General features: G+C 33.7%; 1 protein-coding gene across 1 annotated transcript in view; it reads left to right on the plus strand.

Moving 5' to 3' along the window:
* The window catches only part of LOC137874446 (toll-like receptor 2 type-2), a 32,795-nt gene continuing 15,641 nt past the window's right edge, over positions 1-17,154 (plus strand). The window contains exons 1-4 of the mRNA XM_068713132.1: positions 1-327; positions 1,714-1,870; positions 1,962-2,111; positions 2,628-2,834. Coding sequence (XP_068569233.1) covers positions 69-327; positions 1,714-1,870; positions 1,962-2,111; positions 2,628-2,834 — 773 coding nt within the window. The 5' untranslated portion in view covers positions 1-68. The remainder of the gene's footprint in view (positions 328-1,713; positions 1,871-1,961; positions 2,112-2,627; positions 2,835-17,154) is intronic.

The following is a 17,154-nucleotide window of genomic DNA, read 5'->3' on the forward strand; positions in this document are numbered from 1 at the left end:
TTGATGCTCAGTCTCTTTCCTGTTCTGTTCATTACTTTATCCACTCGATCGCCTTCCTTCCCTGCAGGATGGGAAATCCGAGCCACCTTCACTCCACCTTCCTCCTCCTCCTCCTCCTCCTCCTCCTTGCCCCGGGCTGGGGTCAGAGGCCGTCCTGCGATCGCTGCGACCCACGACTTGCCTGCAACTGCTCCCACGGCGGATTGACCCGTGTTCCCACGGTAACAGACGGCGCCCTGACTCTTGATCTGTCCTTCAACCACATCACCGAGGTGACGGGGGATGATCTGACGGGACACGCGAGACTGGTGTCTCTGAGTCTCCACGGTAACGTTGATGGGATTTTGTTGCATTAACAGAAAGAAGGAATGAGGAAATAAAACATGAGGCATGTGCAAGAAATGTAGGACTCACTTCATCACCATGTTAGTTTAATTAAGTCTTTTCTGTCATTATTTGTGTTTAAGTGGATTTCTACTACTGTATTAGTCAGACTTGTCAACTTGTCATTATATATATAAATATATATATATATATATGTATATTGATATTTGTGTATATATTGATATTGATATTTATTTATACATATATATATATATATATATTTAAATTGATATTTATATATTTGTATATATATATATATCGATATTTATGCATATTTATATTTATTTATATATATATGTATATTGATATTTATGTATATTTATATATATATTTATTTATATATATATATATATATTGGAGGTAAGATTGTTTTGTCATTTAGTTTAACATTAATCTACAAATTAATTGATTTTTAATTATTTATAATTCTGAAAACCTTTTATTTAATATATTAGCGTTAAATATACCATTTACTATGTTTAACTCTAATATAATAAAAGGTTTTGAGATTTATAAATTATAATATTAACAACAAAACAATCTTACTTTCAAGGTCCATTCAGTAGCTGTTCTGGAACTTTTGATCATTTCACATGGTCTTCATCAGCAGATCGAGTTTGCACGGTCGTGATGGAACTGAAGATGTGCAGGATCAGGACTTCTTGTCCATGTTTTGCCGTGCCTACGGTCAGGAATGAACTTTTGAAACCTCAGCTTTTAAAGGAGGATTCAGGGGGATCTATTAGCAGAAATGTAATCTAATGTTCATAACTTGTATGTTTTCATTAGCGTATGATCACCTGAAACTAAGAATCCATTGTGGTTTCATTAGCTTAGAGTGAGCCCTTCACATCTACATAGGCAGCGGGTCTTCGTCACCGATATCACTCGGACCCCCCTAGAGCCCCCATATTTCGCACACTGGCTGGAGCCTACTTTTTGTAAATGACATTGGACAATGATGACATATGACTGAGTCACTCATTAGGACAGGGATTCTTTAGCCCTCCTCATGCCGACTCTGCCATCTAGAGGCTGTCGAGGTTTTTAAAAGTAAACATCGGCGTAAACACAGAGGAAAAGGTGGAGAAGACGAGCAGGACCATCTCTGTGTCCATCTCTACTTTCGTCTCCACAACAGAGGAGGCACAGACTCAAACGTGGAGGAATCCTCGGCCACAAGGATCTTCTCTGCAAGGCATCACCGCAACAATGATAACATTAATGAGAATTAATGGGAATTGATGATAATCAGTGGTCCACTGATTGAACCCTGTGGAACCCCTAGAATGTTGGATGTTTTGATATGTCTATATTACTGTCCTCCAGGTAACAAACTAGCTGTGATCCATCCGTCAGCGTTTGACTCTCTGTGGAGCCTGGAGGAGCTAGATCTGTCTGACAACCAGCTGACTGCTCTCAACCACAGATGGTTCAGCAAGCTAGGAGCTCTACAGGAGCTCAACCTGCTCCACAACCCCTACAGGTGAAGCACTCAGGTTACAGTTTAAAGACCGAGGAGTGACAATGCAAATCGCATTTTGATCTTTGTGGTTTGTGTGTCTTGTGTCCTCCAGCTGCCTGGGTTCTCGTCCAGTGTTTCAGAGGCTGGTGAGGCTGAGGAGGCTGGGGTTTGGAGGTCCTGCTCTGGAGGAGCTAAAGAGAGGAGATCTGTCTGGAGTCACTCAGCTGGAGGAGCTCACTGTGCACGCCAACAACCTGACGAGGTGAAGGACTGACACTGTTTGTGTTGTTGCACGAGAAAAAAAAAATATATACCCTGTATATATATATATATATATATATATATATATATTACACTAGCAGACAGCACAGCACAATATTGACTGTGTAGCCACTTCAAATAGAATTTATTATAATGCTTTATAACATAAAATACCAAAACATGTTAAGAGCTGATACAGCTGATTCAGGAGTTTGAAGAGTCATATTCGGTGTGGTCCCTACGGTTATCATCATTTAAGATCACATTATCCACATTAAGCAAATTGATTATAAATGCAGATGATTAGGGAAAGTACAAAGTATAAGCAAGATAAAATGTCAGGTTGGTGTCAAAATATAAAAAGGGCACCGGCTGCATGCGACGGGGTATCCAGGAAAGATCTTACTATTCCCCTTCTTCCACTTAACCTCACCTGTGTCTCTCTCTCTCTCTCTCTCTCTCTCTCTCTCTCTCTCTCTCTCTCTCTCTCTCTCTCTCTCACTCTTTCTCTCTGCAGGTACGAAACCGGTACTCTAGCGGACGTTTGGCCGCTGGGTCGCGTCACTTTGAGCCTCCACGGTCCATTTTTAAGGAACGTGGCTTTAGCCTCAGCTGTGCTCAGGGACGTGTCATACCCTGAGACGTGGCTCATTCTGGAAGATCTCCATCTGATGAGGAATCAGTCTGTTCAGCCCTCCAGAGAGGTGGCCAGGAGGAGAGTCAGGTCTGTCTACGATCTCTTTTTCTTTAATTACTCGCGGTCATGCAGAATTCCTCATGAAGCACTGATGAACACACAATAATAGGGCTGAGACGGCAGTCGATGCTGTCGATGCTCTTAATGTAAAGTATATTTGCAGTACAGTATATTTTGCAGTCACCTCTTACTCCTCTACTTGATGTACAATGATGTACAGCTTCGGTTGTATATATATATCCTCATATCCTCTATATCCTCACAGTAGTACATGGGACAGACAATCTGTGAAAACAGTCAGGTTCCTCTGCCTTCTCTTAGTGTCTACGGTACCTGAAGGAAAACAACCAATCACAGTGAGGGAGTCTCTAATGCAGCTGTCAATCACTGCAATCAAACTGTCGAACCAGGAAGCATTGATCATATTTGAATCAGGATTCTGTTACTGCATTGCTTATTTCTCTCCTTTGATGTCTTCATGAAACATATTTTAGTGAGCTGTCACAAACTTTCTCATTTTACAGCTAAACAGTTCAGTCACCAACTGTAGCTTTGACTTCAAATGTCAAACATCTTCCTGTAAATTGAAACCTTCAAAATATGGAATAGAGAATATATGGAATGTGAGAAATGCAGTATTCAAACATTATGACTTTTTAAGACATTCTATACTATGACTTTTTACGATATACTATAATATGACTTTTTTATGACTTTTACAATATGCTATACTATGACTTTTTACGACATGCTATACTATGACTTTTTTTGACATGCTAAACTTTTCTGTTACTGCATTGCTTATTTCTCCCCTCTGATGTCTTCATGAAACATATTTTAGTGAAATGTCACAAACTTTCTTATTTTACAGCTAAACAGTTGAGTCACCAACTGTAGCTTTGACTTCAAATGTCAAACCTCTTCCTGTCAAACCTCTTCCTGTAAATTGAAAACTTCAAGATATGGAATAGAGAATATACTGACTTTTTATGACTTTTTACGGCATGCTATACTATGACCGTTTTAAATTTTTTGTGACAGGCTACACTATGGCCGGTTTTCTCTTTTTTCGACATGCTATACTATGACCGTTTTTCAATTTTTTTACATGCTATACTATGACTGTTTTTCACTTTTTTCAACAGGCTATACTATGACTGTTTTCGACATAATATGCTATGACTGTTTTTTGACTTTTTTCGACATGCTATGCTATGAATGTTTTTGACATAATATACTATGACCGTTTTTAACTTTTTCGACAGGCTATACTATGACTGTTTTTCACTTTTTTCGACATACTATACTTTGACCGTTTTTCAACTTTTTTAGACAGGCTATACTATGACTGCTTTTGACAGGCTATACTATGAATGTTTTTGACATAATATACTATGACTGTTTTTAATTTTTTTGACATGCTATACTATGACTGTTTTTCACTTTTTTCGACATACTATACTTTGACCGTTTTTCAACTTTTTTGACAGGCTATACTATGACTGCTTTTGACAGGCTATACTATGAATGTTTTTGACATAATATACTATGACTGTTTTTTGACTTTTTTCGACATGCTATACTATGACCGTTTTTAAATTTTTTCGAAAAGCTATACTATGACCGTTTTTCGTTTTTTAGACATAATATACTATGACTGTTTTTAACTTTTTTGAAAGGCTATGCTATGACTGTTTTTGACATAATATACTATGACTGTTTTTTGACTTTTTTTGACATGTTATACTATGACCGTTTTTCACTTTTTTCGACAGGCTATAATATGACTGCTTTTCACTTTTTTAGACAGGCTATACTATGACTGTTTTCGACATAATATACTATGACTGTTTTTTCACTTTTTTCGACATGCTATACTGTGACCGTTTTTCACTTTTTTCAACAGGTTATACTATGACTGTTTTCGACATAATATACTATGACTGTTTTTTTACTTTTTTTGACATACTATACTATGACCGTTTTTCACTTTTTTCGACATGCTATACTATGACTGTTTTTGCCAGGTTATACTATGACTGTTGTTGACATAATATACTATGACTGTTTTTTGACTTTTTTCAAAAGGCTATACTATGACCGTTTTTCACTTTTTTCGACAAGCTATATTATAACTGTTTTCGACAGGCTATGACTGTTTTTCACTGTTTTTGACAGGCTATACTATGACTGTTTTCGACATAATATACTATGACTGTTTTTTCACTTTTTTCGACATGCTATACTATGACCGTTTTTCACTTTTTTCGACAGGCTATACTGTGACTGTTTTTCATTTATTTAGAAATAATATACGATGACTGTTTTTCACTTTTTTGAAAGGCTATACTATGACTGTTTTTGACAAGCTACACTATGACTGTTTTTGACATAATATACTATGATTGTTTTTTCACTTTTTTTGACATGCTATACTATGACCGTTTTTCACTTTTTTCGACAGGCTATACGAAGACTGTTTTCGACATATTATACTTTGACATTCTTTTTACTTTTTTTGACATAATATACGATAACCGTTTTCCACTTTTTTCGACATGCAATACTGTGACCATTTTCAATTTTTTGACAGGCTATACTATGACTGTTTTCGACATAATATACTATGACTTTTTTTCGACATAATATAATATGACTGTTTTTTCACTTTTTTCGACATGCTATGCTATGACCGTTTTATAATTTTTTTGACAGGCTATACTATGACTGTTTTCGACATAATATACTATGACGTTTTTTTTACTTTTTTCGACATGCTATACTATGACAGTTTTTCAAATTTTTCGAAAGGCTATACTATGACTGTTTTTGACATAATATACTATGACTGTTTTTCACTTTTTTGAAAGGCTATACTATGACTGTTTTTGACAGGCTATACTATGACTGTTTTCGACATAATATACTTTGACTGTTTTTTGACTTTTTTTCGACATGCTATACTATGACCGTTTTTCACTTTTTTCGAAAGGCTATACTGTGACCATTTTTCACTTTTTTGACAGGCTATACTATGACTGTTTTCGACATATAATAATATGACTGTTTTCGACAGAATATACTATGACTGTTTTTTCACTTTTTTCGACATGCTGTACTATGTCCGTTTTTCACTTTTTTTCGACAGGCTATACTATGACTGTTTTCGATATAATAAGCTATTCCTGTTTTTTTACTTTTTTTGACATGTTATACTATGACCGTTTTTCACTTTTTTTGATAGGCTATACTATGACTGTTTTCGACATAATATACTATGACCGTTTTTCAATTTTTTCGACATGCTATACTTTGAATGTTTTTCACTTTTTTTGACAGGCTATAATATGACTGCTTTTGATAGGCTATACTTTGACTGTTTTCGACATAATATACTATGACTATTTTTTGACTTTTTTCGAAATGCTCTACTATGACCGTTTTAATTTTTTTTTGACATGCTATACTGTGATTGTTTTTCACTTTTTTCGACAGGTTATACTAAGACTGTTTTCGACATAATATACTATGACTGTTTTTTTACTTTTTTTGACATGTTATACTATGACCGTTTTTCACTTTTTTTGATAGGCTATACTCTGACTGTTTTCGACAGGGTATATTATGACTGTTTTTGACATAATATACTATGACCGTTTTTCAATTTTTTCGACATGCTATACTTTGAATGTTTTTCACTTTTTTCGACAGGCTATAATATGACTGCTTTCGATAGGCTATACTTTGACTGTTTTCGACATAATATACTATGACTATTTTTTGACTTTTTTCGAAATGCTCTACTATGACCGTTTTAATTTTTTTTTGACATGCTATACTATGACTGTTTTTCACTTTTTTCGACAAGATATACTATGACTGTTTTCGACATAATATACTATGACTGTTTTTTCACTTTTTTCGACATGCTATACTGTGATTGTTTTTCACTTTTTTCGACAGGTTATACTAAGACTGTTTTCGACATAATATACTATGACTGTTTTTTTACTTTTTTTGACATGTTACACTATGACCGTTTTTCTTTTTTTCGACAAGCTATATTATAACTGTTTTCGAAAGGCTATGACTGTTTTTCACTGTTTTTGACAAGCTATACTATGACTGTTTTCGACATAATATACTATGACTGTTTTTTGAATTTTTTTGAAAGGCTATACTGTGACTGTTTTTCATTTATTTAGAAATAATATACTATGACTGTTTTTCACTTTTTTGAAAGGCTATACTATGACTGTTTTCGACATAATATACTGTGACTGTTTTCGATATAATATACTATGACTGTTTTTTCACTTTTTTCGACATGCTGTACTATGACCGTTTTATAATTTTTTTGACAGGCTATACTATGACTGTTTTCGACATAATATACTATGACTGTTTTTTGAATTTTTTTGACAGGCTATACTGTTCCTGTTTTTCATTTATTTAGAAATAATATACTATGACTGTTTTTCACTTTTTTGAAAGGCTATACTATGACTGTTTTCGACATAATATACTGTGACTGTTTTCGATATATATACTATGACTGTTTTTTCACTTTTTTCGACATGCTGTACTATGACCTTTTTATAATTTTTTTGACAGGCTATACTATGACTGTTTTCGAAATAATATACTATGACGGTTTTTTCACTTTTTTCGACATGCTATACTATGACCGTTTTTCACTTTTTTTGACAGGGTATACTATGACTGTTTTCGAAATAATATACTATGGCGGTTTTTTGACTTTTTTCGACATGCTATACAATGACCGTTTTTCAATTTTTTTAAAAGGCTATACTGTGACCATTTTTCACTTTTTTGACAGGCTATACTATGACTGTTTTCAACACAATATACAATGACTGTTTTCGACAGAATATACTAAGACTGTTTTTCACTTTTTTGAAAGGCTATACTATGACTGTTTTTGACAAGCTATACTATGACTGTTTTCGACATAATATACTATGAGGTTTTTTTTACTTTTTTCGACATGCTATACTATGACAGTTTTTCAAATTTTTCGAAAGGCTATACTATGACTGTTTTTGACAGGCTATACTATGACTGTTTTCGACATAATATACTTTGACTGTTTTTTGAATTTTTTTCGACATGCTATACTATGACCGTTTTTCACTTTTTTCGAAAGGCTATACTGTGACCTTTTTCACTTTTTTGACAGGCTATACTATGACTGTTTTCGACATAATATAATATGACTGTTTTCGACATAATATACTATGACCGTTTTTCAATTTTTTCGACATGCTATACTTTGAATGTTTTTCACTTTTTTCGACAGGCTATAATATCACTGCTTTCAATAGGCTATACTTTGACTGTTTTCGACATAATATACTATGACTATTTTTTGACTTTTTTCGACATGCTATACTATGACTGTTTTCGACATAATATACTATGACTGTTTTTTGAATTTTTTTGACAGGCTATACTGTTTCTGTTTTTCATTTATTTAGAAATAATATACTATGACTGTTTTTCACTTTTTTGAAAGGCTATACTATGACTGTTTTCGACATAATATACTGTGACTGTTTTCGATATATATACTATGACTGTTTTTTCACTTTTTTCGACATGCTGTACTATGACCTTTTTATAATATTTTTGACAGGCTATACTATGACTGTTTTCAAAATAATATACTATGACGGTTTTTTGACTTTTTTCGACATGCTATACAATGACCATTTTTCACTTTTTTGACAGGCTATACTATGACTGTTTTCAACAGAATATACTAAGACTGTTTTTCACTTTTTTGAAAGGCTATACTATGACTGTTTTCGACATAAAATACTATGACTGTTTTTTGACTTTTTTTCGACATGCTATACTATGACCATTTTTCACTTTTTTCGAAAGGCTATACTGTGACAATTTTTCACTTTTTTGACAGGCTATACTATGACTGTTTTTGACATAATATACTATGACTGTTTTTTGACTTTTTTCGACATGCTATACTATGACCGTTTTTCACTTTTTTCGACAGGCTATACTATGACTGTTTTTGACAGGCTATACTAAGACTGTTTTCAACATAGTATACTATGACTGTTTTTTGACTTTTTTCAACATGCTATACTATGACCGTTTATCATTTTTTTTCGACGGGCTTTACAATGATTGTTTTCGACAGGCTATACTATGACTGTTTTCAACATAATATACCATGACTGTTTTTTGACTTTTTTCGACATGCTATATTATGACCGTTTTTCACTTTTTTCGACATGCTATACTATTACCGTTTTCACTTTTTTTGACAGGATATGCTATGACTGTTTTCGACATGCTATACTATGACAGTTTTTAACATAATATACTATGACTGTTTTTTGACTTTTTTTGACATGCTATACTATTACCGGTTTTCACTTTTTTCGACATGCCATACTATGACCGTTTTTCACTTTTTTCGACAGGCTTTACTATGACTTTTTTCAACAAAATATACTATGAATGTTTTTTGACTGTTTTCGACATGCCCGTTTTTCAATTTTTTTCCGACTATGACCGTTTTTCAATTTTTTTGACATGCTATACTAAAACCGTTTTTCACTTTTTTATAAATGCTATACTATGACTGTTTTCCACTTTTTTTGACATGCTTTTTTATGACCATTTTTCACTTTTTTCGACAGGCTATGATATGACTGTTTTCGACATAATATACAATGACTGTTTTTTGACTTTTTTTGACATGCTATATGATGACCGTTTTTCAATTTTTTTGACAGGCTATACTATGACTGTTTTTGACAGGCTATACTATGATGTTTTTGACATAATATACTATGACCGTTTTTCAATTTTTTCGACATGCTATACTTTGAACGTTTTTCACTTTTTTCGACAGGCTTTAATATGACTGCTTTGGATAGGCTATACTTTGACTGTTTTCGACATAATATACTATAACTGTTTTTTGACTTTTTTCGAAATGCTATACTATGACCGTTTTAATTTTTTTTTGACATGCTATACTATGACCATTTTTCACTTTTGTTGACATGCTATACTATGACTGTTTTTCACTTTTTTCGACAGGTTATACTAAGACTGTTTTCGACATAATATACTATGACTGTTTTTTTACTTTTTTTGACATACTATAATATGACCGTTTTACACTTTTTTCGACATGTTATACTATGACCGTTTTTCTTTTTTTTCGACAAGCTATATTATAACTGTTTTCGACAGGCTATGACTGTTTTTCACTGTTTTTGACAGGCTATACTCTGACTGTTTTCGACATAATATACTATGACGTTTTTTTGACTTTTTTTGACAGGCTATGCTATGACTGTTTTTCACTTTTTTCGAAAGGCTATACTGTGACTGTTTTTCATTTATTTAGAAATAATATACTATGACTGTTTTTCACTTTTTTGAAAAATTATACTATGACTGTTTTTGACAAGCTACACTATGACTGTTTTTGACATAATATACTATGACTGTTTTTGACATAATATACTATGACTGTTTTTGACATAATATACTATGACTGTTTTTCACTTTTTTGTAAGGCTATACTATGACTGTTTTTGACATGCTATAGGATGACTGTTTTCGACCTACTATACTATAACTGTTTTTTGACTTTTTTTCGACATGCTATACTATGACCGTTTTTCACTTTTTTCGAAAGGCTATACTGTGACCATTTTTCACTTTTTTGACAGGCTATACTATGACAGTTTTCGACAGAATATACTATGACCGTTTTTTCACTTTTTTCGACATGCTGTACTATGTCCGTTTTTCACTTTTTTTTGACAGGCTATACTATGACTGTTTTCGATATAATATACTATTCCTGTTTTTTTACTTTTTTCGACATGCTATACTTTGAACGTTTTTCACTTTTTTCGACAGGCTTTAATATGACTGCTTTCGATAGGCTATACTTTGACTGTTTTCGACATAATATACTATAACTGTTTTTTCACTTTTTTCGACATGCTATACTTTGAACGTTTTTCACTTTTTTCGACAGGCTTTAATATGACTGCTTTCGATAGGCTATACTTTGACTGTTTTCGACATAATATACTATAACTGTTTTTTCACTTTTTTCGACATGCTATACTTTGAACGTTTTTCACTTTTTTCGACAGGCTTTAATATGACTGCTTTCGATAGGCTATACTTTGACTGTTTTCAACATAATATACTATAACTGTTTTTTCACTTTTTTCGACATGCTATACTTTGAACGTTTTTCACTTTTTTCGACAGGCTTTAATATGACTGCTTTCGATAGGCTATACTTTGACTGTTTTCAACATAATATACTATAACTGTTTTTTCACTTTTTTCGACATGCTATACTGTGACTGTTTTTCACTTTTTTCGACAGGTTATACTAAGACTGTTTTCGACATAATATACTATGACTGTTTTTTGACTTTTTTCGACATGCTATCCTATGACTGTTTTCTACATCATATATAATATGACTTTTTATAGACATATTATGCCAGTGGTTCTCAATCGCTGTCCGTGGCTTAGTGGAGAGCAGGGCTGCCTCTCAGTCAGAGGGTTGTCTGTTCAATCCCTGGCTCCTGCTATGATAGTCTCAACTCCAAAATACTATTACTATGACTATTTTTAGACATACTATACTATGACCGTTTTTCAATTTTTTTGACAGGCTATACTATGACCGTTATTCATTTTTTTCGACAGGCTCTACTACGACTGCTTTCGACAGGCTATACTATGACTGTTTTCGACATAATATACTACGACTGTTTTTTGACTGTTTTCAACATGCTATACTATGACTGTTTTTCACTTTTTTTTGACATGCTACACTATGACCGTTTTTCATTTTTTTTGACAGGCTCTACTACGACTGCTTTTGACATGCTGTACTATCACCGTTTTTCAAATTTTCCGACATGCTATACTATGACCGTTTTTCAATTTTTTCGACTGGCTCTACTACGACTGCTTTCGACAGGCTATACTATGACTGTTTTCGACATAATATACTACGTCTGTTTTTTGACTTTTTTCGACATGCTATACTATGACTGTTTTCTACATGCTATACTATGACTGTTTTTTGACTTTTTTCGACAGGTTATACTATGACTGTTTTTGACAGGCTATACCATGACTGTTTTCGACATAATATACTATGACTGTTTTTTGACTTTTTTTGACATGCTATACTATGACCGTTTTTCCTTTTTTTCGACAGGCTCTACTACGACTGCTTTCGACAGGCTACACTATGACTGTTTTTGACATAATATACTATGACTGTCCTTTGACTTTTTTCGACATGCTATACTATGACCGTTTTTCAAATTTTTCGACATCCTATACTATGACCTTTTTTCAATTTTTTCGACAGGCTATACTATGACTGTTTTCGACAGGCTATACTATGACTGTTTGCGACATAATATACTATGACTGTTTTTTGACTTTTTTCGACATGCTATACTGTGACCGTTTTTCACTTTTTCGACATGCTATACTATGACCGTTTTTCATTTTTTTGACATGCTCTACTACGACTACTTTCGACAGGCTATACTATGACTGTTTTCGACATAATATACTATGACTGTTTTTTGACTTTTTTCGACATGCTATACTATGACTGTTTTCTACATGATATATAATATGACTTTTTATAGACATATTATGCCAGTGGTTCTCAATCGCTGTCCGTGGCTTAGTGGAGAGCAGGGCTGCCTCTCAGTCAGAGGGTCGTTGGATCAATCCCTGGCTCCAGCTATGATAGTCTCATCTCCAAAACACTATCACTATGACTCATTTTAGACATACTATACTATGACCGTTTTTCAATTTTTTTTGACAGGTTATACTATGAATGCTTTCGACAGGCATTACTATGACTGTTTTCGACATAATATACTATGACTGTTTTTTGACTTTTTTCGACAGGTTATACTATGACTGTTTTTGACAGGCTGTACTATGACTGTTTTCATCATAATATACTATGACTGTTTTTTGACTTTTTTCAACATGCTATACTATGACTGTTTTTCACTTTTTTCGACAGGCTTTACTATGACTGTTTTTGACAGGCTATACTATGACTTTTTTCAACATAATATACTATGACTGTTTTTGACATAATATACTATGACTGTTTTTTGACTTTTTTCGACATGCTATACTATGACCGTTTTTCCTTTTTTTCGACATGCTCTACTACGACTGCTTTCGACAGGCTATACTATGACTGTTTTCGACATAATATACTATGACTGTTTTTTGACTTTTTTCGACAGGCTATACTATGACTGTTTTCGACATAATATACTATGACTGTTTTTTGGCTTTTTTCGATATGCTATACTATGACCGTTTTTCACTTTTTTCGACATGCTATACTATGACCGTTTTTCATTTTTTTCGACAGGCTCTACTACGACTGCTTTCGACAGGCTATACTATGACTGTTTTGACATAATATACTATGACTGTTTTTTGGCTTTTTTCGACATGCTATACTATGACCGTTTTTAAAATTTTTCGACATCCTATACTATGACCTTTTTTCAATTTTTTCGACATAATATACTATGACTGTTTTCGACAGGCTATACTATGACTGTTTGCGACATGATATATAATATGACTTTTTATAGACATATTATGCCATTGGTTCTCAATCGCTGTCCGTGGCTTAGTGGAGAGCAGGGCTGCCTTTCAGTCAGAGGGTCATCAGTTCAATCCCTGGCTCCTGCTATGAAAGTCTCAACTTCAAAACACTATGACTATGACTGTTTTTAGACATATTATACTATTACCGTTTTTCAATTTTTTCGACAGGCTATACTATTACTGCTTTCCACAGGCTATACTATGACTGTTTTCGACATAATATACTATGACTGTTTTTTTACTTTTTTTGACATGCTATACTATGACCGTTTTTCAATTTTTTCGACAGGCTATACTATTACTGCTTTCCACAGGTTATACTATGACTGTCTTCGACATAATATATTATGACTGTTTTTTGGCTTTTTTCGATATGCTATACTATGACCGTTTTTCACTTTTTTCGACATGCTATACTGTGACCGTTTTTCATTTTTTTCGACAGCCTCTACTACGACTGCTTTCGACAGGCTATACTATGACTGTTTTTGACATAATATACTATGACTGTTTTTTGACTTTTTTCGACATGCTATACTATGACCGTTTTTCAAAATTTTCGACATCCTATACTATGACCTTTTTTCAATTTTTTCGACAGGCTATACTATGACTGTTTTCGACAGGCTATACTATGACTGTTTGCGACATAATATACTATGACTGTTTTTTGACTTTTTTCGACATGCTATACTATGACTGTTTTCTACATGATATATAATATGACTTTTTATAGACATATTATGCCAGTGGTTCTTAATTGCTGTCCGTGGCTTAGTAGAGAGCAGGGCTGGCTCTCAGTCTGAGGGACGTCGGTTCAATCCTTGGCTCCTGCAATGATAGTCTCATCTTCAAAACACTATGACTATGACTGTTTTTAGACATACTATACTATTACCGTTTTTCAATTTTTTCGACAGGCTATACTATTACTGCTTTCCACAGGCTATACTATGACTGTTTTCGTCATAATATACTATGACTGTTTTTTGACTTTTTTCGACATGCTATACTATGACCGTTTTTCATTTTTTTCGACATGCTCTACTACAACTGCTTTCGACAGGCTATACTATGACTGTTTTCGACATAATATACTATGACTGTTTTTTGACTTTTTTCGACATGCTATACTATGACTGTTTTCTACATGATATATAATATGACTTTTTATAGACATATTATGCCAGTGGTTCTCAATCGCTGTCCGTGGCTTAGTGGAGAGCAGGGCTGCCTTTCAGTCAGAGGGTCATCGGTTCAATCCCTGGCTCCTGCTATGATAGTCTCAACTTCAAAACACTATGACTATGACTGTTTTTAGACATACTATACTATTACCGTTTTTCAATTTTTTCGACAGGCTATACTATTACTGCTTTCCACAGGCTATACTATGACTGTTTTCGTCATAATATACTATGACTGTTTTTTGACTTTTTTCGACATGCTATACTATGACCGTTTTTCATTTTTTTCGACATGCTCTACTACGACTGCTTTCGACAGGCTATACTATGACTGTTTTCGACATAATATACTATGACTGTTTTTTGACTTTTTTCGACATGCTATACTATGACTGTTTTCTACATGATATATAATATGACTTTATAGACATATTATGCCAGTGGTTCTCAATCGCTGTCCGTGGCTTAGTGGAGAGCAGGGCTGCCTTTCAGTCAGAGGGTCGTCGGTTCAATCCCTGGCTCCTGCTATGATAGTCTCAACTCCAAAATACTATGACTATGACTCTTTTTAGACATACTATACTATGACCGTTTTTCAATTTTTTCGACAGTCTAAACTATTACTGCTTTCCACAGGCTATACTATGACTGTTTTCGACATAATATACTATGACTGTTTTTTGACTTTTTTTGACATGCTATACTATGACCGTTTTTCATTTTTTTCGACAGGCTATACTATGACTGCTTTCGACAGGTTATACTATGACTGTCTTCGACATAATATACTATGACTGTTTTTTGGCTTTTTTCGATATGCTATACTATGACCGTTTTTCACTTTTTTCGACATGCTATACTATGACCGTTTTTCATTTTTTTCGACAGCCTCTACTACGACTGCTTTCGACAGGCTATACTATGACTGTTTTTGACATAATATACTATGACTGTTTTTTGACTTTTTTCGACATGCTATACTATGACCGTTTTTCAAATTTTTCGACATCCTATACTATGACCTTTTTTCAATTTTTTCGACAGGCTATACTATGACTGTTTTCGACAGGCTATACTATGACTGTTTGCGACATAATATACTATGACTGTTTTTTGACTTTTTTCGACATGCTATACTGTGACCGTTTTTCACTTTTTCGACATGCTATACTATGACCGTTTTTCATTTTTTTGACATGCTCTACTACGACTACTTTCGACAGGCTATACTATGACTGTTTTCGACATAATATACTATGACTGTTTTGTGACTTTTTTCGACATGCTATACTATGACTGTTTTCTACATGATATATAATATGACTTTTTATAGACATATTATGCCAGTGGTTCTCAATCGCTGTCCGTGGCTTAGTGGAGAGCAGTGCTACCTTTCAGTCAGAAGGTCATCGGATCAATCCCTGGCTCCAGCTATGATAGTCTCATCTCCAAAACACTATCACTATGACTCATTTTAGACATACTATACTATGACCGTTTTTCAATTTTTTTGAAAGGTTATACTATGAATGCTTTCGACAGGCATTACTATGACTGTTTTCGACATAATATACTATGACTGTTTTCGACATAATATACTAAGACTGTTTTTTGACTTTTTTCGACATGCTATACTATGACCATTTTTCAATTTTTTCGACAGGTTATACTATGACTGTTTTTGACAGGCTGTACTATGACTGTTTTCGTCATAATATACTATGACTGTTTTTTGACTTTTTTCAACATGCTATACTATGACTGTTTTTCACTTTTTTTGACATGCTATACTATGACCGTTTTTCAATTTTTTTGACATGCTGTACTATGACCGTTTTTAATTTTTTTCCACAGGCTATGCTATGACTGCTTTCGACAGGCTATACTATGACTGTTTTCGACATAATATACTAGGACTGTTTTTTGACTTTTTTCGACATGCTATACTATGTCTGTTTTTTCACTTTTTTCGACAAGCTATACTATGACCATTTTTCATTTTTTTCAACAGGCTATATTATGACTGTTTTCGACATAATATACTATGAATGTTTTTTGATTGTTTTCGACATGCCTGTTTTTCAATTTTTTTCCGACTATGACCGTTTTTCAATTTTTTTGACAGGTTATACTATGACTGTTTTTGACAGGCTGTACTATGACTGTTTTCGTCATAATATACTATGACTGTTTTTTGACTTTTTTCAACATGCTATACTATGACTGTTTTTCACTTTTTTTGACATGCTATACTATGACCGTTTTTCAATTTTTTTGACATGCTGTACTATGACCGTTTTTAATTTTTTTCCACAGGCTATGCTATGACTGCTTTCGACAGGCTATACTATGACTGTTTTCGACATAATATACTAGGACTGTTTTTTCACTTTTTTCGACAAGCTATACTATGACCATTTTTCATTTTTTTCAACAGGCTATATTATGACTGT

This window comes from Cebidichthys violaceus, unplaced genomic scaffold (genome assembly GCF_023349555.1).
Source record: "Cebidichthys violaceus isolate CVI_PGR_0920_01 unplaced genomic scaffold, fCebVio1.0.p SCAF_19, whole genome shotgun sequence".
Lineage (NCBI taxonomy): Eukaryota > Metazoa > Chordata > Actinopteri > Perciformes > Stichaeidae > Cebidichthys > Cebidichthys violaceus.